Source organism: Hippopotamus amphibius, chromosome 6 (assembly GCF_030028045.1).
Source record: "Hippopotamus amphibius kiboko isolate mHipAmp2 chromosome 6, mHipAmp2.hap2, whole genome shotgun sequence".
In the NCBI taxonomy this organism is placed as follows: domain Eukaryota; kingdom Metazoa; phylum Chordata; class Mammalia; order Artiodactyla; family Hippopotamidae; genus Hippopotamus; species Hippopotamus amphibius.
Window position 1 is genome coordinate 35,394,779 of NC_080191.1, and position 14,059 is coordinate 35,408,837.

At 36.9% G+C, this 14,059-nt stretch overlaps 1 protein-coding gene across 2 annotated transcripts in view; it reads right to left on the reverse strand.

Moving 5' to 3' along the window:
* Positions 1–14,059, reverse strand: part of PTPRK (protein tyrosine phosphatase receptor type K) — a 535,150-nt gene that overhangs the window by 259,946 nt on the left and 261,145 nt on the right. For both annotated transcript variants that reach the window (XM_057738295.1, XM_057738294.1), the window contains exon 4: positions 2,531–2,612. In XM_057738295.1, coding sequence (XP_057594278.1) covers positions 2,531–2,612 — 82 coding nt within the window. The remainder of the gene's footprint in view (positions 1–2,530; positions 2,613–14,059) is intronic.

The following is a 14,059-nucleotide window of genomic DNA, read 5'->3' on the forward strand; positions in this document are numbered from 1 at the left end:
ATATGGAAGAAAATTGAGTTTTTTCTGTGCTGAAAGACACTGTTGCCTCTCACTCTCAGCTCTCTTTTTTTCAATAGCTCTATTAAGTATTGCCCCACAATTGCTAGAGCAGTTCTATACAGAGTGAGCACCCAACGATTACTGCTGAAGGACCCCTGCAGCATGTTGCATAAGGGTGCTAATAAAACAGTTACAAGTCAAAACAAGCAAAAGAGATCAAACAGGCACAAAGCAGAACATAACAGAAAAATATAATGAAAGCACAGAATGATAGCTCAAATACTGACATATACATGGCTGTTGAACTATTAAGATATACTTTAAGCAGTTAGGTCTTTCTTTTCTTTTTTAAAAAATTCAATAACTGGGCTTCCTAGGTGGCGCAGTGGTTTAGAATCCGCCTGACAATGCAGAGGTCATGGGTTCGATCCCAGCTCCAGGAAGATCCCACATGCCACGGAGCAACTAAGCCCGTGTGCCAAAATTAAAAAAAAAAAAAAAAAAAAAAAAAAAAATTCAATAACTATAATCCTCTAGTACTTCAAATAACAAGGGACTGTTCTTTCTCTCAAATAGAGTATTAGCTTAACTGTTGTTAAATCCACCTCCTATTCCTTTATAGTCCTAAGAAAGTTAACCAGATGAAATATTAGACCAACAAAACTGATGACTGCAATCAAAATATACGAGTTACACGACTGTCAAACAAGCATTCTCTATAACTACCTTTTAAAACTGAGGCTTATTCATGTTTTCAACTGAAAGGAAATATAAACAGGAAACGCTAAGCCTCAGTGAGTAAAGAAAGTGCATGCAGGACCACATCACAATGAAACTACTGTTGCGCTCAACTTATATGTTTTTTTAATTTGTTTACTCATGAAAGCCTTTCTTTACGTATTATTTCAAGAAGAGTAAATGAACAGTAGATGGAAACACCGTTCTCATATACAAAAGGACTGAAGGAGTTTAGTAAACCAACTTGAACTTTGAGTGAGATAATTTTGTTCTCCTTTTTCTTACAATGCACCACATGCCATAAGTCATTTGACCCTTGCCTGCTACATCTTTCTCCAGTGCCTCATCTCAGTAGCTGCTTCAGAAAAAGGAATGCTTGCACTAGAACACAAGTTAGAACAGTGCTTCTCACTTTTGTACTCAAGACCAGCAGCATTACTATCACCTGAAAACAATCAGAACCAGGTGAGGGGCCAAGCAATCAGTGATTTGCCACATTCTGTTGGTGATTCTGATGCACACTAGGGTTCGACAACCAGTTAGCAGGACCACAAGCCTTGGCCCCTGGCATATTGCTTACACAGTATTAGACAGTTTCCACCAGGAGGATTACTGAACAGATCATCTAGAATTCATGGGCCCCATAAAATGCTGCTGTTGGGAGATATTGCTGAAGTCTGAATTTATGCCAACTGTTTTATGCCTGGCTCTACTGAAGGCATGCAATAATTGTTTTTCAGGGTATGTGATGTAAACACAAATTTAGTTACCTATCCCATCTGAGGATCAACCAATGTGCATCGAAGAACATACCAAACAATATGTTAATAAATTAAGTTTCTTATTTTGTGTGCTTCCTATTGTCCCGTTGTTTAATATGAATTAAACAGATACTTATTATTAAAAAATTAGTCCTAGATTTGGAATAAGATGAATTAATTCATTTTCTTCATTTCACTCCAACTTTCAACTTAGCAGATCACATAAGTTAGTGGGGCTCCTTTTTTTTTTTCCTTTTCACTGAACTCTGATTTGTTATTCTCTGCTTTCCTAGGCAATGTAATAACACCAAAAGATGGAATGAGTCCTATCTAGAGTTTCGTTTACATTTTTTTTCTGTCAAAAATAATGCCAACTAAATAAATTGAAGATCTATTTGGCTTTACTAGGGGATTCATGAATCAGGTAGCATCCCATCTATCAACTAGAAGACAGATCTAAAGGGTTGTACAAAATGGAAGGTTTTTATAAGAAGAAGGGTGGGGCAAGGGAGCTATTAGCAAAAAGCAAAGAAGTAATTATTTTTAGGCCAGGGCATCATTCTCTGAGGAAGAAAAGGAACATCAAGGCTTTTATGATTCAGATCACCTCCTCTTCCTCTAGGGGATGGAGAGGTGTCACAGGACAGATTATCTTACTGGTGCTTGACCATAAATCAAGACTGGTCAATTAAGATTACATTTCTGGAAGAAGTTGAAATTGCAATTAGATCAGGTATAAATCTAGGTTTGGTATCGAACTTTTAGCATGAGTGACACCATTTTGGGACTGTGGTTTTCTCTCAAACAGTAATTCATTAAAAGAATCCTTTAACGTGTAGTACAAGTCTGAAAAATATTTGATTCAAAAACTCTAGAAATATTTTAGTGTTCTTTTAAAACTGAACAGAAGGCTGGGAGTAACAACAACAAAAGAGACAGCAATGACCAAGTGATAAACAATAATAGTCACCACCAATATAAGACAAGTGCTGAAAGGATAGAGAAAAATACAATTCTTAATCACAACCTACCACAAGGATAACTCAGGACTTGGATATCATCAATGGCAATATAACCATTTCTCCCTCCTGAGACTTCAGCTTCAAATATTACCTGTCAGGAAGAAATAGAAAACATTTACAACACTCATTTTTAAGGAATTTTCACAGTGAAAGGAAAATCGCTATAACACAGTTACAAAAATTAAAATTTAATTTTCATGCAGTAAGAATTAAAATTTTATCTTACAATGTGAGTAATTTCCTAAACCTTGTACAGGTAAATAATATTTTTTTGAAGAGCAATTAAATTCCTGAGGTCAAGCAGCTCTCACTAAATTTTTTAAGCAACTATTATTAAGTCTTGTAGGTTTCCTGAATGGGCAATATATAGGCGGAATAAATAGGCAGATAGAGCAAATCTCATATTCCTAAATTTTCCCTTATTGACATTTTCCATTTCTGTTATTTATTTAACATACACTGAGCACCTACAATGTGCCAAGCCAGTGAAGACATCAACTGATCCAAGCTTTTAAAGAGCTGAATTTTCAAAGACAGAGGCACTACAGGCAAAAGGAACCATATACAATGGAACAGAATAGAACTTTGTGTCTGGGAAATCAAATGAATGTAATCTGTATGGCTACAAAGATTCAAGAGGGAAGAGATGAAATCAGAGAAGTAGGCATGGAAGACTTTGAATACCGGGGCGTGGTGGGGGGGGGGTGGTGAAGTCAGGAGCATATCCTGTCAATAACTAAAGATATATATATATTATGAATAAATATCTAATAAATATATTTTTAAAAATCAATGTTCAAATGTAGGCTCATGTTACAGAATTTTGTTGTTACAGTCGATTACAGAACTTCATAAAGACTTTCCCTTAATAACGCATGCTGTGACTCTTCAAGAGAAAACAGATTTAGCATGCCACATTTCAACATTTTATTTGACTATGGGCTCCTTTATTGATGGAGATACACAGGTTATTCTTGGAGTATTCTGCAAAACATTTTAGGAAAGGTATTGGAAATTGCTGTTTAAAGCAGGAATAAAATATAATCAAATTGGTCTATTAGAAATATATTTGGCTGAAAGGTGGAAGATGGTCCCAAAGAAGGTAAGACTAGAAACAGACAGAAAATATGCTAGTAGCAGAAAAAACAGAAAGATCAGAAGAACAAGAAGAGATAAAGAAATAATACTAAGGAAATAGACAACACAGAAATTAATGATTCATTAGTTGTAGAGAAATAATAGGAAAATTCTCATTCCTGGCTTGGGTCCCTAGGTAGATAATGCTATTGTCTATTGTCGAGAAGGAGGAAATTTCCCTCTCTACCCTTCTTCAGTTCTTGTGACTGGGCTAGTAATAAAATTGACACAAGACAGATTAACAAGAGAAAAAGATCAAATTTTAATCATGCACAGGGAGATCTCATAGAAATGGTACCTAAGAAGTGGCCAATCCAGGTAGCTTTTATGCTTTTTAGACAAAGAAATAATAAATTTGTGAGGAAGTGACAGGACAAAGAAACAGATTTTGGGTGCTCAATTAATGAAGAACCTAAACATAGTTTGGACCTGTGGTAGTAAATTAGAGAAGTAGCAATGTTTGTTTACACAGACTTTTTCAGCTCCACATTCTCTATCTCTGATAAGAGATAAGGGTGATAAGGGTGTCTTTCTACCTCCAGATGCAGGGGATACGCCTTTTACATGAGAGATTTATTTTCTGCTTTCAGGGAGAAAGAAAGGAGGGTTAGAGTATCCCTCTTTCATTGGCCATTTTTTAAGTAACTTTAATTCAAAATAATCAGTATACTGTTGCGGCACATTTTGGGGCAGCCTACCCCATGTCCCGACACTATCAGGGTCCCTAGCCAGAACATGTGATGCAGAAAAAGATATAAATTTGAGGGATAACTAAGTATATTTCAGACTTTTCATATTCAATTAGCCTAGGATATATATGAGGTTAACGCTTAGGAGATAACTAGCCAGATATATCTCAAAGAGAAGAGATGGGTTTAAAATAAAGCTATAGATTTGGAAGTCATCATCATGGCAGTAAGTTACAGATTTGAAAGTTAAAGGGATTGATGAGTAAGATGGTATAGAAGATAAAGAGGAGTGAACCACTGAAACAGAAGGCAAGAAGACAGCCAGCAGAAGTAAGGCCAACAAAGTATGATCCAGACATAATGGTCCAGGAAGAAAGAGAAGTATCAGGAGGCTCAGGCAGGTCAACACTCCCACCAAAAGGATTAGAAAAGGCCAGATAAATTACAATAACCATAATGTTAAAACATCAGATATCTGCATAAACAATGGCATCTACATGAGCACAAACTGTAGGAGGACAGGATCTCTCCAATGTGATCCCAGGATCTCCTTTCCCATGGAAATATTTGCCAATTCTGGAATCAGGCTGTGGTTCTAGCTCAGTACAGACTTAGGGCCTCTATGGGAGAAAGTGAAAACACTGAAGCTTGCTGTAACTGTGCAAAAATAGAAAAACAAACTAGAAATTTTAGGGTTTGAATAAAATAGATGTAGACTATGGCAAAAAATGTGAAATGTAGGAGAGAGATCAAGGAAAACTAAAAAAGTATCAATTAAAGTTAGCCATTAAGAGTTCTCTGGTAACTTTTGACATAGACACTTTTACTAAAGTGGAGGGGCAGAAATTTGATTGTTTTTATTGAGCACTTACTATATTCAAGAGACCGCTCTAACTGAGCATGCTCATTCATGCTATCTGCTGTTGTTTCCCTCCTCTGTCTTTCTTACTCTGCACACACACAAGTTCATTACATCTTCACTACAATCATATGAGGTAAGTATTGTTTTTATTCTCAGTTTAAAGAAAGTTAAGTGACTGCACCAAAGTCTAACAGCTAACAAGTCACAGAGCCAAGGGATGGACCTAAGCTAACCTCCAGGTTCTAATCTTCCGTCAACTTCACTACACTTGCTCTCAAGATAAAGAAACAAACACAGGAGAACATTTCTTTTAATAGACTCTAAATTTCCTTTAAAAGTCTACTATATTAAATTTTTAAAGTGTCATTTTAAATAGCAAACTAATTAGATATTCTATTGACTAAAGAGCAGTATCATCATCATTACATCCTTCGCATACCCATTCGCATACCACATCTACATCCACCCCAAAGCCAATGACAACAGGACACAGCAGCCCGGGTGGATGGCTCCCCTCCCCTCCAATCACTCCCATCATAAGCTAGCTCCTGTGTTAGTTCTTTTCTACTTCAAGTTTGCCCTTGATGACTATTAATTTCCCTGGAATAAGTTAAAGCTGCGAAGCAGGAGAATGAGGTTTTTGTGGGAAGGCAAATGCTTCATGACGAAAGGAGAGCTATTCTATAAAGACAGAAATATGTGTGTGTGTGTGTGTGTGTGAGTGTGTGTATACATATGATTTGCATTTCATGTGAAGGTATTTGATTTGAGAACAACTGTCACATCACTTTCTAAATATTGAAACAAAGGTTTCACAAGAAATAGAGGAGAGAATCATAGGCTTTCAATAATGTATAACTTGAAGCAATGACGGTACAGGCCACATTCGTGAGGGTGAGAAAATTTGTATTTGACACCCAACTTTCCTATTTACAAATTCTTGAGCAAATTACATAACCTTTTAGAGCCAAGTCCCAACTCCATAATATGGAGATAATGCAGCTGTCATTATAAAGTTTTATGAGGACTGAATAGTAGCATCTGTGAAAGTGCTATATAAACCAAAATGTAAGATTATAAACATTGTTAATATACGACATTTGTATACGAGTATGCCAGGAAAACAAGTTTTACTTGTTTGAATGGTAGTTCAAGGAAAGGGAAGGTATAGAAAGAAAAAATGAGAAAATTATTTTTGGAAAAAATACATTCTTAAGAATAGACCACATAGCTGAATACTTAATCAGTTCATTATTTCAGTTTTGTTACAGTCAGCATTAATTAAATTATTTTAATTCTATGCTTAACCTTAGTTTTACTTTCTCAAATTGTTGTACTTCCTTTGCTTCATGTAGGTGATAAGTTTATACATGTTTACTATGCCCCTGAGGAAAAATTTCTTATTTGTTCATTTAAATTGAGCTTTATTCTGGACAATGAATTTAGGTCTTGATTTAAAAGGGAGTGAAAGAATTGGTTCTTTAATAAAGAAAAAAAAAAGTTTCTCTTTTTAGTGACCTCATTTTCCCTGCTAAGTGTTGTCTCTGCCTCATTAACAAGAGCAGGAGGAAATTTCTAAGATCAAATTCCTTTACTGCTAAGTATCTAATCAGCTTTATCACTTCAACAGAGCCCTCACCTTGTAAGGCTCTTCTGTCCACTGGGGGAAAACCAATCTCAATAGCTTAATTATGCAAAACTAGCTTGGGCTAATGCTCAGGTCAGGGCTAATGCTCAGGTCAGAGCTAATGCTTGGTGTCAAGTAGTCAACTAGGGTCTCCCAGGAGAAGAGAGCAAGGGAAGCCATACCAGATGTCAACCTGAACCCACCCAGGAGCCAGCCTGAGAACAGAATGGAAGGGCTCTGCTTTTCATGCTGTTTCTACTCCACTCCATTACCTGAAATACTGAAGGTGATGATTCTAATCAAATTTTTGCTACTCTAGCAACATTCTTGGATTATTAACTAAACAAGTGAAGTAAAGTTGAATTAAAGGAGGGGAGGAGGCAAACCCTAAAGAACAAGAACAACTTTATCCTTTGGCAAGCTGAATTAATGCAAAAGAAGTACCTCATATAATGGAAAGCTGAACTCAAAGTAAGGCGCCTGGGCTCTAGTTGTTGGTCTGTTATCACATGTAACTCAGGCAACTTGTTTAACTGTGTCTTCACAGCCTCGGATGGGCAATACTAGCCTTGCCCATATCAAAGGTTTGTTGTGAAGACTGAATGGTATATGTGAAATCATTAAATGATATATGGAATGATTAAAGGATATATGAAATGCCATGTAAGACAAGATATTATGGATATGAGAAAAATCTGAAATACAAACTTGCACTTAATTTTCTTTCAATATATCATAATGTTAAAAGTGTAGGCTCCAAAGTCTCATATACATTTAGCTCACATTCTTTAAATGTTAACTTTAACTTACGGAAAAACATATGTAAAGCTGCTTATGTAACTTTGATGTATAATCTAAACCCAAGTTTCTTTTTCTATAAAAAGAAACTATTAGTATCCACCTCAGGGTTAAGGAGGAATTAAACGAGATAACACAGGGGGACCATTCAGCACAGCTTCCAGCACGTGCTAAGTGTTCTAGGTTAAGGGGCACCACTGCCATCAGGGGAAGAAAATACCCATTAAGGACATGTATTAAAATGAAATTTCTTCCCATTTCCTCCTCTCTTTTCAAAAACTTAACTCCTTGCCCTGAATTTGGAAAATAAAAAACCCTTAGAATAAACTGGTATTTTATTCCCATAAACCTCCTCAAATATGTTCTCTGAGATTTGAATTTTTAAACATTGAATGCTGTTAATGTAAAATTCAAAGTAAATTACACATTTACCTTCAAAGAATAAATATACCAAAATGAAAACCTACAGAAATAGAAATAGGTTTATTTCTATGTGCTCCTGTCCAAATCTGGATAATGAATAAAAGAGTCATCTTAGCCAGGATAACTAAGGCTGCAGGTCCATCCACATCAGTGCTGGTAAAGCACAAAATCTGCACCCCCGATGACAATGTGAGGCCTCAAAGTAAGGAGCTGTGCTTGACTCAGTTTTGTGTCCTCAAGGCTTATTCATACGACCTGGCACATAGCAGACATTCAACAGGTGCTAGCTGAACAACAACAATAACAAATTACATATAGGTACATACATACATAAATACAATCTATAATATATATGAACAAAGTACGTTAACATCATTAAAGATAATTGACTTCTCTTTCTCTCAGGTAAACTCTAAACATCGGATTCTCAAAGATCTATCCCAGGCCACCTTCTCTCTTTTTGCCATACTTTTTACCCTGATAGGATAAAGAAAGATGAGCCTGCAAAAAGACAGTGGAAACTGAGAAAAAAAATAAAATGTACAGAGCTATAAAAGGGAAATGGAGGTACATGGTATCATAAAAGCCAATAAAAGAATATCTGAAGGGGAAGAGATGCCAGGACCAAATACTGATCAAACACTAAATAAGATGGAGAGTAAAAATACCCTCACAGATATCTTATAAGTAGAAGTTTGTACCCTGTGACTAACATGTCCCCACTTCACCCAAACCCCAGACCCTGGTATCCACCATTCTAGTCGCTGTTTCTTTGGGTTTTGTTTTTGTGTTTTGTTTTGTTTTGTTTTAGATTCCACATATAAATGATGGTATACCAGAGAACACAAATTTCCAGTTATAAGATGAATAAGTTTGGGGATCTAATGTATAGCATGGTGATTGTATTTAACACCACTATATTACATACTTGTAAGCTGCTAAGAGAGTAGATGTTAAATATTCCCACAACAAAAAAGAAATGGTAATGATGTGACATGGTGGTGTTATCTAATACTAAAGTGGTAATCATTCGGCAATACATACTTGTATCAAATCAACACATTGTATAGCTTAAACGTACATAATGTTATATGTCAATTATACCTCAACAAAGGTGGAACAAAACCACTCCTTACATGTAACATTGCGATTAAGAGTGAGGAAAGGTAGAACCATCTGTATGAAGTAACAGAAATGGAAACCATATTGGGCAATGTTGAAGAGAGCAGAGGAGTGGAGACCTTTGTAATCCTCCAACAGGAGGTTTGCCTGAATTGGTGGAGAAATCTAACCAAGGATGGAAGAAGATATGGGGTCAAGGGAAGTGTTCAATGTTTTTCTTTTTCTTTTAAATGAGACAGCTCTTTTATTTATTTATTTATTTATTTATTTATTTATTTATTTATTGGCTGTGTTGGGTATTCACTGCTGCACACACACACAGGCTTTCTCTAGTTGTGGCGAGTGGGGCCTACTCTTTGTTGTGGTGCGCGGGCTCCTCATTGCCGTGGCTTCTCTTGTTGCAGAACACAGTCTCTAGGCATGTGGGCTTCAGTAGTTGCAGCACATGGGCTCAATAGTTGTGGCTCCTAGGCTTAGTTGCTCTGCGGAATATGGGATCTTCCTGGGGTAGGGATGGTACCTGTGTCCTCTGCACTGGCAGGTGGATTCTTAACCACCGCGCCACCAAGGGAAGCCCCTCAACTTTTTATTTATTATCATTTTTAGGACAGAAAACACTTCAAAGTTTAGAAGTTGATGAGGATGATTCAAATTGATAGGGAATGTTTGAGTGTACATGAGACAAATGATAACTGTTAATGTGAGGTAGGATGGCATGGGATCCAACTCACAGGTCAGGAGGGGCTCTACTTCTTTTACAACATGGGAAAAGAAGGAGAGGATGAATGAAGATATGAGTAAATTTATAGGACTGGTAGATAAGAGAGTTTCTATTGCATGGTCTCAGTTTTCTCAGCTACAAGGGAAGGGCTAGTGGGAAAGAGGAGTGGTTGGAGTTTGGAGAGAACTGAATCGAGTAGAATAGAGAGGAAAGGAGAAAGGGAATTGAAAAGAAAAATGTGATAGGATCTCCAGGAATATTGTGGGCCCATCTGAAGTTGGTGACTGTGAATTTCTAGTGATCCTGATCCACCAGGGAGCATGATTCTATTTACAATAGAATTTGCTTGATTTTAAGCCCAGAGAAAGTATACAGGAAAAAAGGGGGGGGGGGGCGAATCAACGAGTTTATGAAAATAGCAAATGTGACAGAAAAGATTACAAAGAAATCAAATTTTGATACAATAAGCAAGTTGATGAATTAGCAAAAGACAGATGATTTGATGAACTGATGCTCCCCCTGAAGCTGATGGATGATCTCAGGAAATTAATCAAGTGGAAAGAGATGAACTTCTGTTATGGTCAGAAAGTGAGATGCTTACTTGTAAAGCCAGGACACTTGCGAGATATTATAAGAACTGTTTAACAAGAGCAACAGCTTAAAATAAGGTAGGTGATTTTGGGGGATGAGGTAAAATAAGGAAGTTGATTTCTGTAGATCAGGAGGTGAAGGAACTACCAAGGGACTTTCCACAATGACACTGAAGCCATCAGGATAATGGTGGCCCTTGGGAGTGAAGAAAGCAAGTCTGACAGCAGTACTAAAGTTCAGGATGAATAGAGGAAAGTCACTTGGGATCCAGAGGAACGCAATCCCGAGGATGATGTCATGGTTGAAAGGAAAGAATTCAAAGGGGCAAGGGTGCTTCCTACCCATTAACCTGATCCTAAGTTGCAGGGTATTAATATCTGCCCTTTCAGAGACTGTTTGGGAAGAAGTATCCTCAGTGTAGAGCCACAAACATAAGATAATTAATTCTCTAAATAAATTTTCAAGGTTTATCTTCACTACTAAAATATAAGCTCATTGAGGGCAGTGACCTGTCTATTCCCCACAACATCAGCGAACCACAAAAGTCCTACTGAAAACTGGGGCTTGGAAAGAGCTTCAATATGTTACAGAAAACAACTGTGCATCAGTTGATTCTAGTTAATAGTTTTGCCTTCAGGGGAATTATGGGATAAGGTATTTAATTCACTTTTACCTAACTCATAAAATTTTGTTGACATAATTAAATTGCTCTCCCTTGAGAAAGTTCCAGATAATTTTCCCAAGCTAATTTAGAAATCATGAAAACATAATTACTTCCCTTGAATAGTTAAATAATGCTGTGAGGAATAAGTTTCTGCTTACAGGCCCCAGAAGATCTTATACTGAGTATGTCAAATACCTATGTGGAAACTTCAAAATATGAAATCCAGTTTCTTTTCAAATGTGAAAATATTCTATTTCACTTCATACTTAAAAATTAATATACACATAACTGGCAGGTGACACCAAATGTCCAGTGGACCACTAGCAGTCACTGTCATTCACTGTAGCTCCTCTCACAGGCACTGTCAGTCTGGGGTTCTGCTTTCTCAGTAAAGATTTGCTGAAAGTATTATAGGAAAAAAGCTTCTCCCTGTTAGACCCCTGCATGCCAGGCTGGCTTGCTTACTGAGTCATGTAATAGCTGTTTTCTAAGAGTCTAACATGTGAAAATGTCTTTAGTAAAGGCCTGGGGGCTTTCTGAAACGAATGCACTCTTAACAGCCCATGCCTATTGGTTGCTTACTTGTTCATTTAGCTCCTGAAAAAGATAAATACCTGCAACTGCAAAAGGTACCTAGATAAAATATGTAAGCAAACGAAATACTGGTATACTCTTTGGCTTTAAAGCTGCTTGTGAGAGTATAGAGGACTCTAATTATAATGCCTACTAAATAGGGAAGGCAGTCATGACATATAATAAAGGCCAAATTGATTCTTCATCTAAAACCCTTTCATATTTCAGATTTTAGCTATCCTTAGCATCTCCATGACTTATAGATAACTAAAAACTCAGAATCAGTCATTTTCCTTATTAATATGGCCAGTTTCTTAGGGGGACTAGTCCTGTCAAGACTTAACATTAGGACCGTGCAGTCTATAGAGAGTAATGAGGGTTCCAGAAATTCTGAAACCTACACTGTTACCCGAATACATACAGGTTTCTTGTGTAGTTACAAGGCCTATCACACAACAGAAGCGCACACACGCACGCACACACAGTCCTATCACACACTATTACAGTAATAGTGACTTAAGTAGATTTTTGAATGCAAATTCTACGTATAGTGTGTAGCCAAGTATTCTTGAATAAAACGTCAATGTTACAAAAATATCCTGAGGTTTAAATTGCCTAAATGATGAGAGGGACTGCTAGGTTACCTAACATGGATGACAATAGTAGGTCTAACAGGACCGCACTTGCATCAGAAACAACTACAACATCCATCCAACTGCAACCCTCTTCAGACTGGTATTGCGTTTGCCTGATAAACAACAGAACATGAGTCAAAGCACATGCCAGTGTCCAGGCAACAGTAAAAATGCAGGACCACAGATCAAAAGCAGAAAAATAAAACCTAACAGATTTCACACCAGAGTAGACTATATAAAATAAAAGCCCAAAGAAGGCTGTCTGAGAAGGCTCCACACTAAAATTAATATGTAGGCATAGTACATTTCTATGCTTCAAATTAGTCCAGGAAATTAGCTCTCTCTAATGTAATCACCAAAATATCCAGAGGATCTAAATAAAGGAACTAACAATAATCATTTTTGGAGCTTAAGCCAGAATGTTTAAGCTCATAATAACAGTCCATTAATTATTTAAATTAATTTTCATTCATTAAGTGTACACTTGTAAAAAACTGTCAGTGGTCTTTTTAATTTGAATAGATATTAATGTAGATTCATACGTATAAAAAACATACGACTCCATAATGTGGCTAAGAGACACCCAGACAGACTCCATCTCTGAAAACAGATAAACATTTGAACCAAGAATAAATAGTATTTACAAAATAAATGCAAGAGGAATTTTTGTTCTCTGCATGTTCTCTATATTATTAAGAGGCCTCTGGGGAGAAGGAAGGCATATATTGCTTTCTCAAAAAGGTTTTGATATGTCTTTTGTGATAATGAAGACACACACACACACACACACACAGAGCACAGATAAGGGCACACCAGCATCAGGCAGAGCCTCAACTCTGAGTTACAGACCTCACCTCAAATTCCTGTACTGACCTCATGGGGTCATTGTGAAGATTAAAAGAGAGTATACACAATTTAGAAGGTTCTCCATAAATGTTAACCCTTTCCTCCCTTTCCTCTCTTTCCTGTCTTTCTCCAGGGACTGATCCAACACAGGCACTGCCCTAAGACCCCGGCTTTTGAGAAACAAGGCAAGAGGACAGCTGCAGGTGGCAATGATGCAGGAGACGACGAGGAGACAACTCTAAACGCTTTAGTACCGCAGCAACACACCCACTACCTTACCCATTCCTAATCTCTAATGCAAAAAAACAATCCTACACCAGCATTGCCAAACTACCCTTACCTATATGAAACCTTTTTCATCTCAATTTGGGGCCTACTATGGTGAAGCCAGCTGAGACTAGAGACCACAGTATAATATATCCAACTCCCTTCATTCTTCAGAATCCCCATTTCCAAGTTAAGCAGACAGACTGAGCATAATACTATATGCTAAATGCCTTTAAATATGTATTCAGAAATAAATTGAAGTAGGACCCACTATTCATGGCACAGCCTTATTTATGTCACAGTATGAATTTAGCAAAAGAGAGAAAAAGTCAAAAAGGCAATTAGAAGAGGGAAATGAAACAAAAGTTAACTGAAATAATCCAAGATCTAAAAATGCCATTCATCACATTTTTCATCCTATGGGTCTGTCCTTAAATATGTAAGCAAGCAACTTACATGATAAAAGATTTGGTATAAAACTGAAAGTGGAGAAGCAAAGGGTAGCAAATTCATCAGCAAAATGTCATTGCTGTATCTTTACTATCATAGCTCCACCATCTGGGTTATATTTTATAGTTAGTTG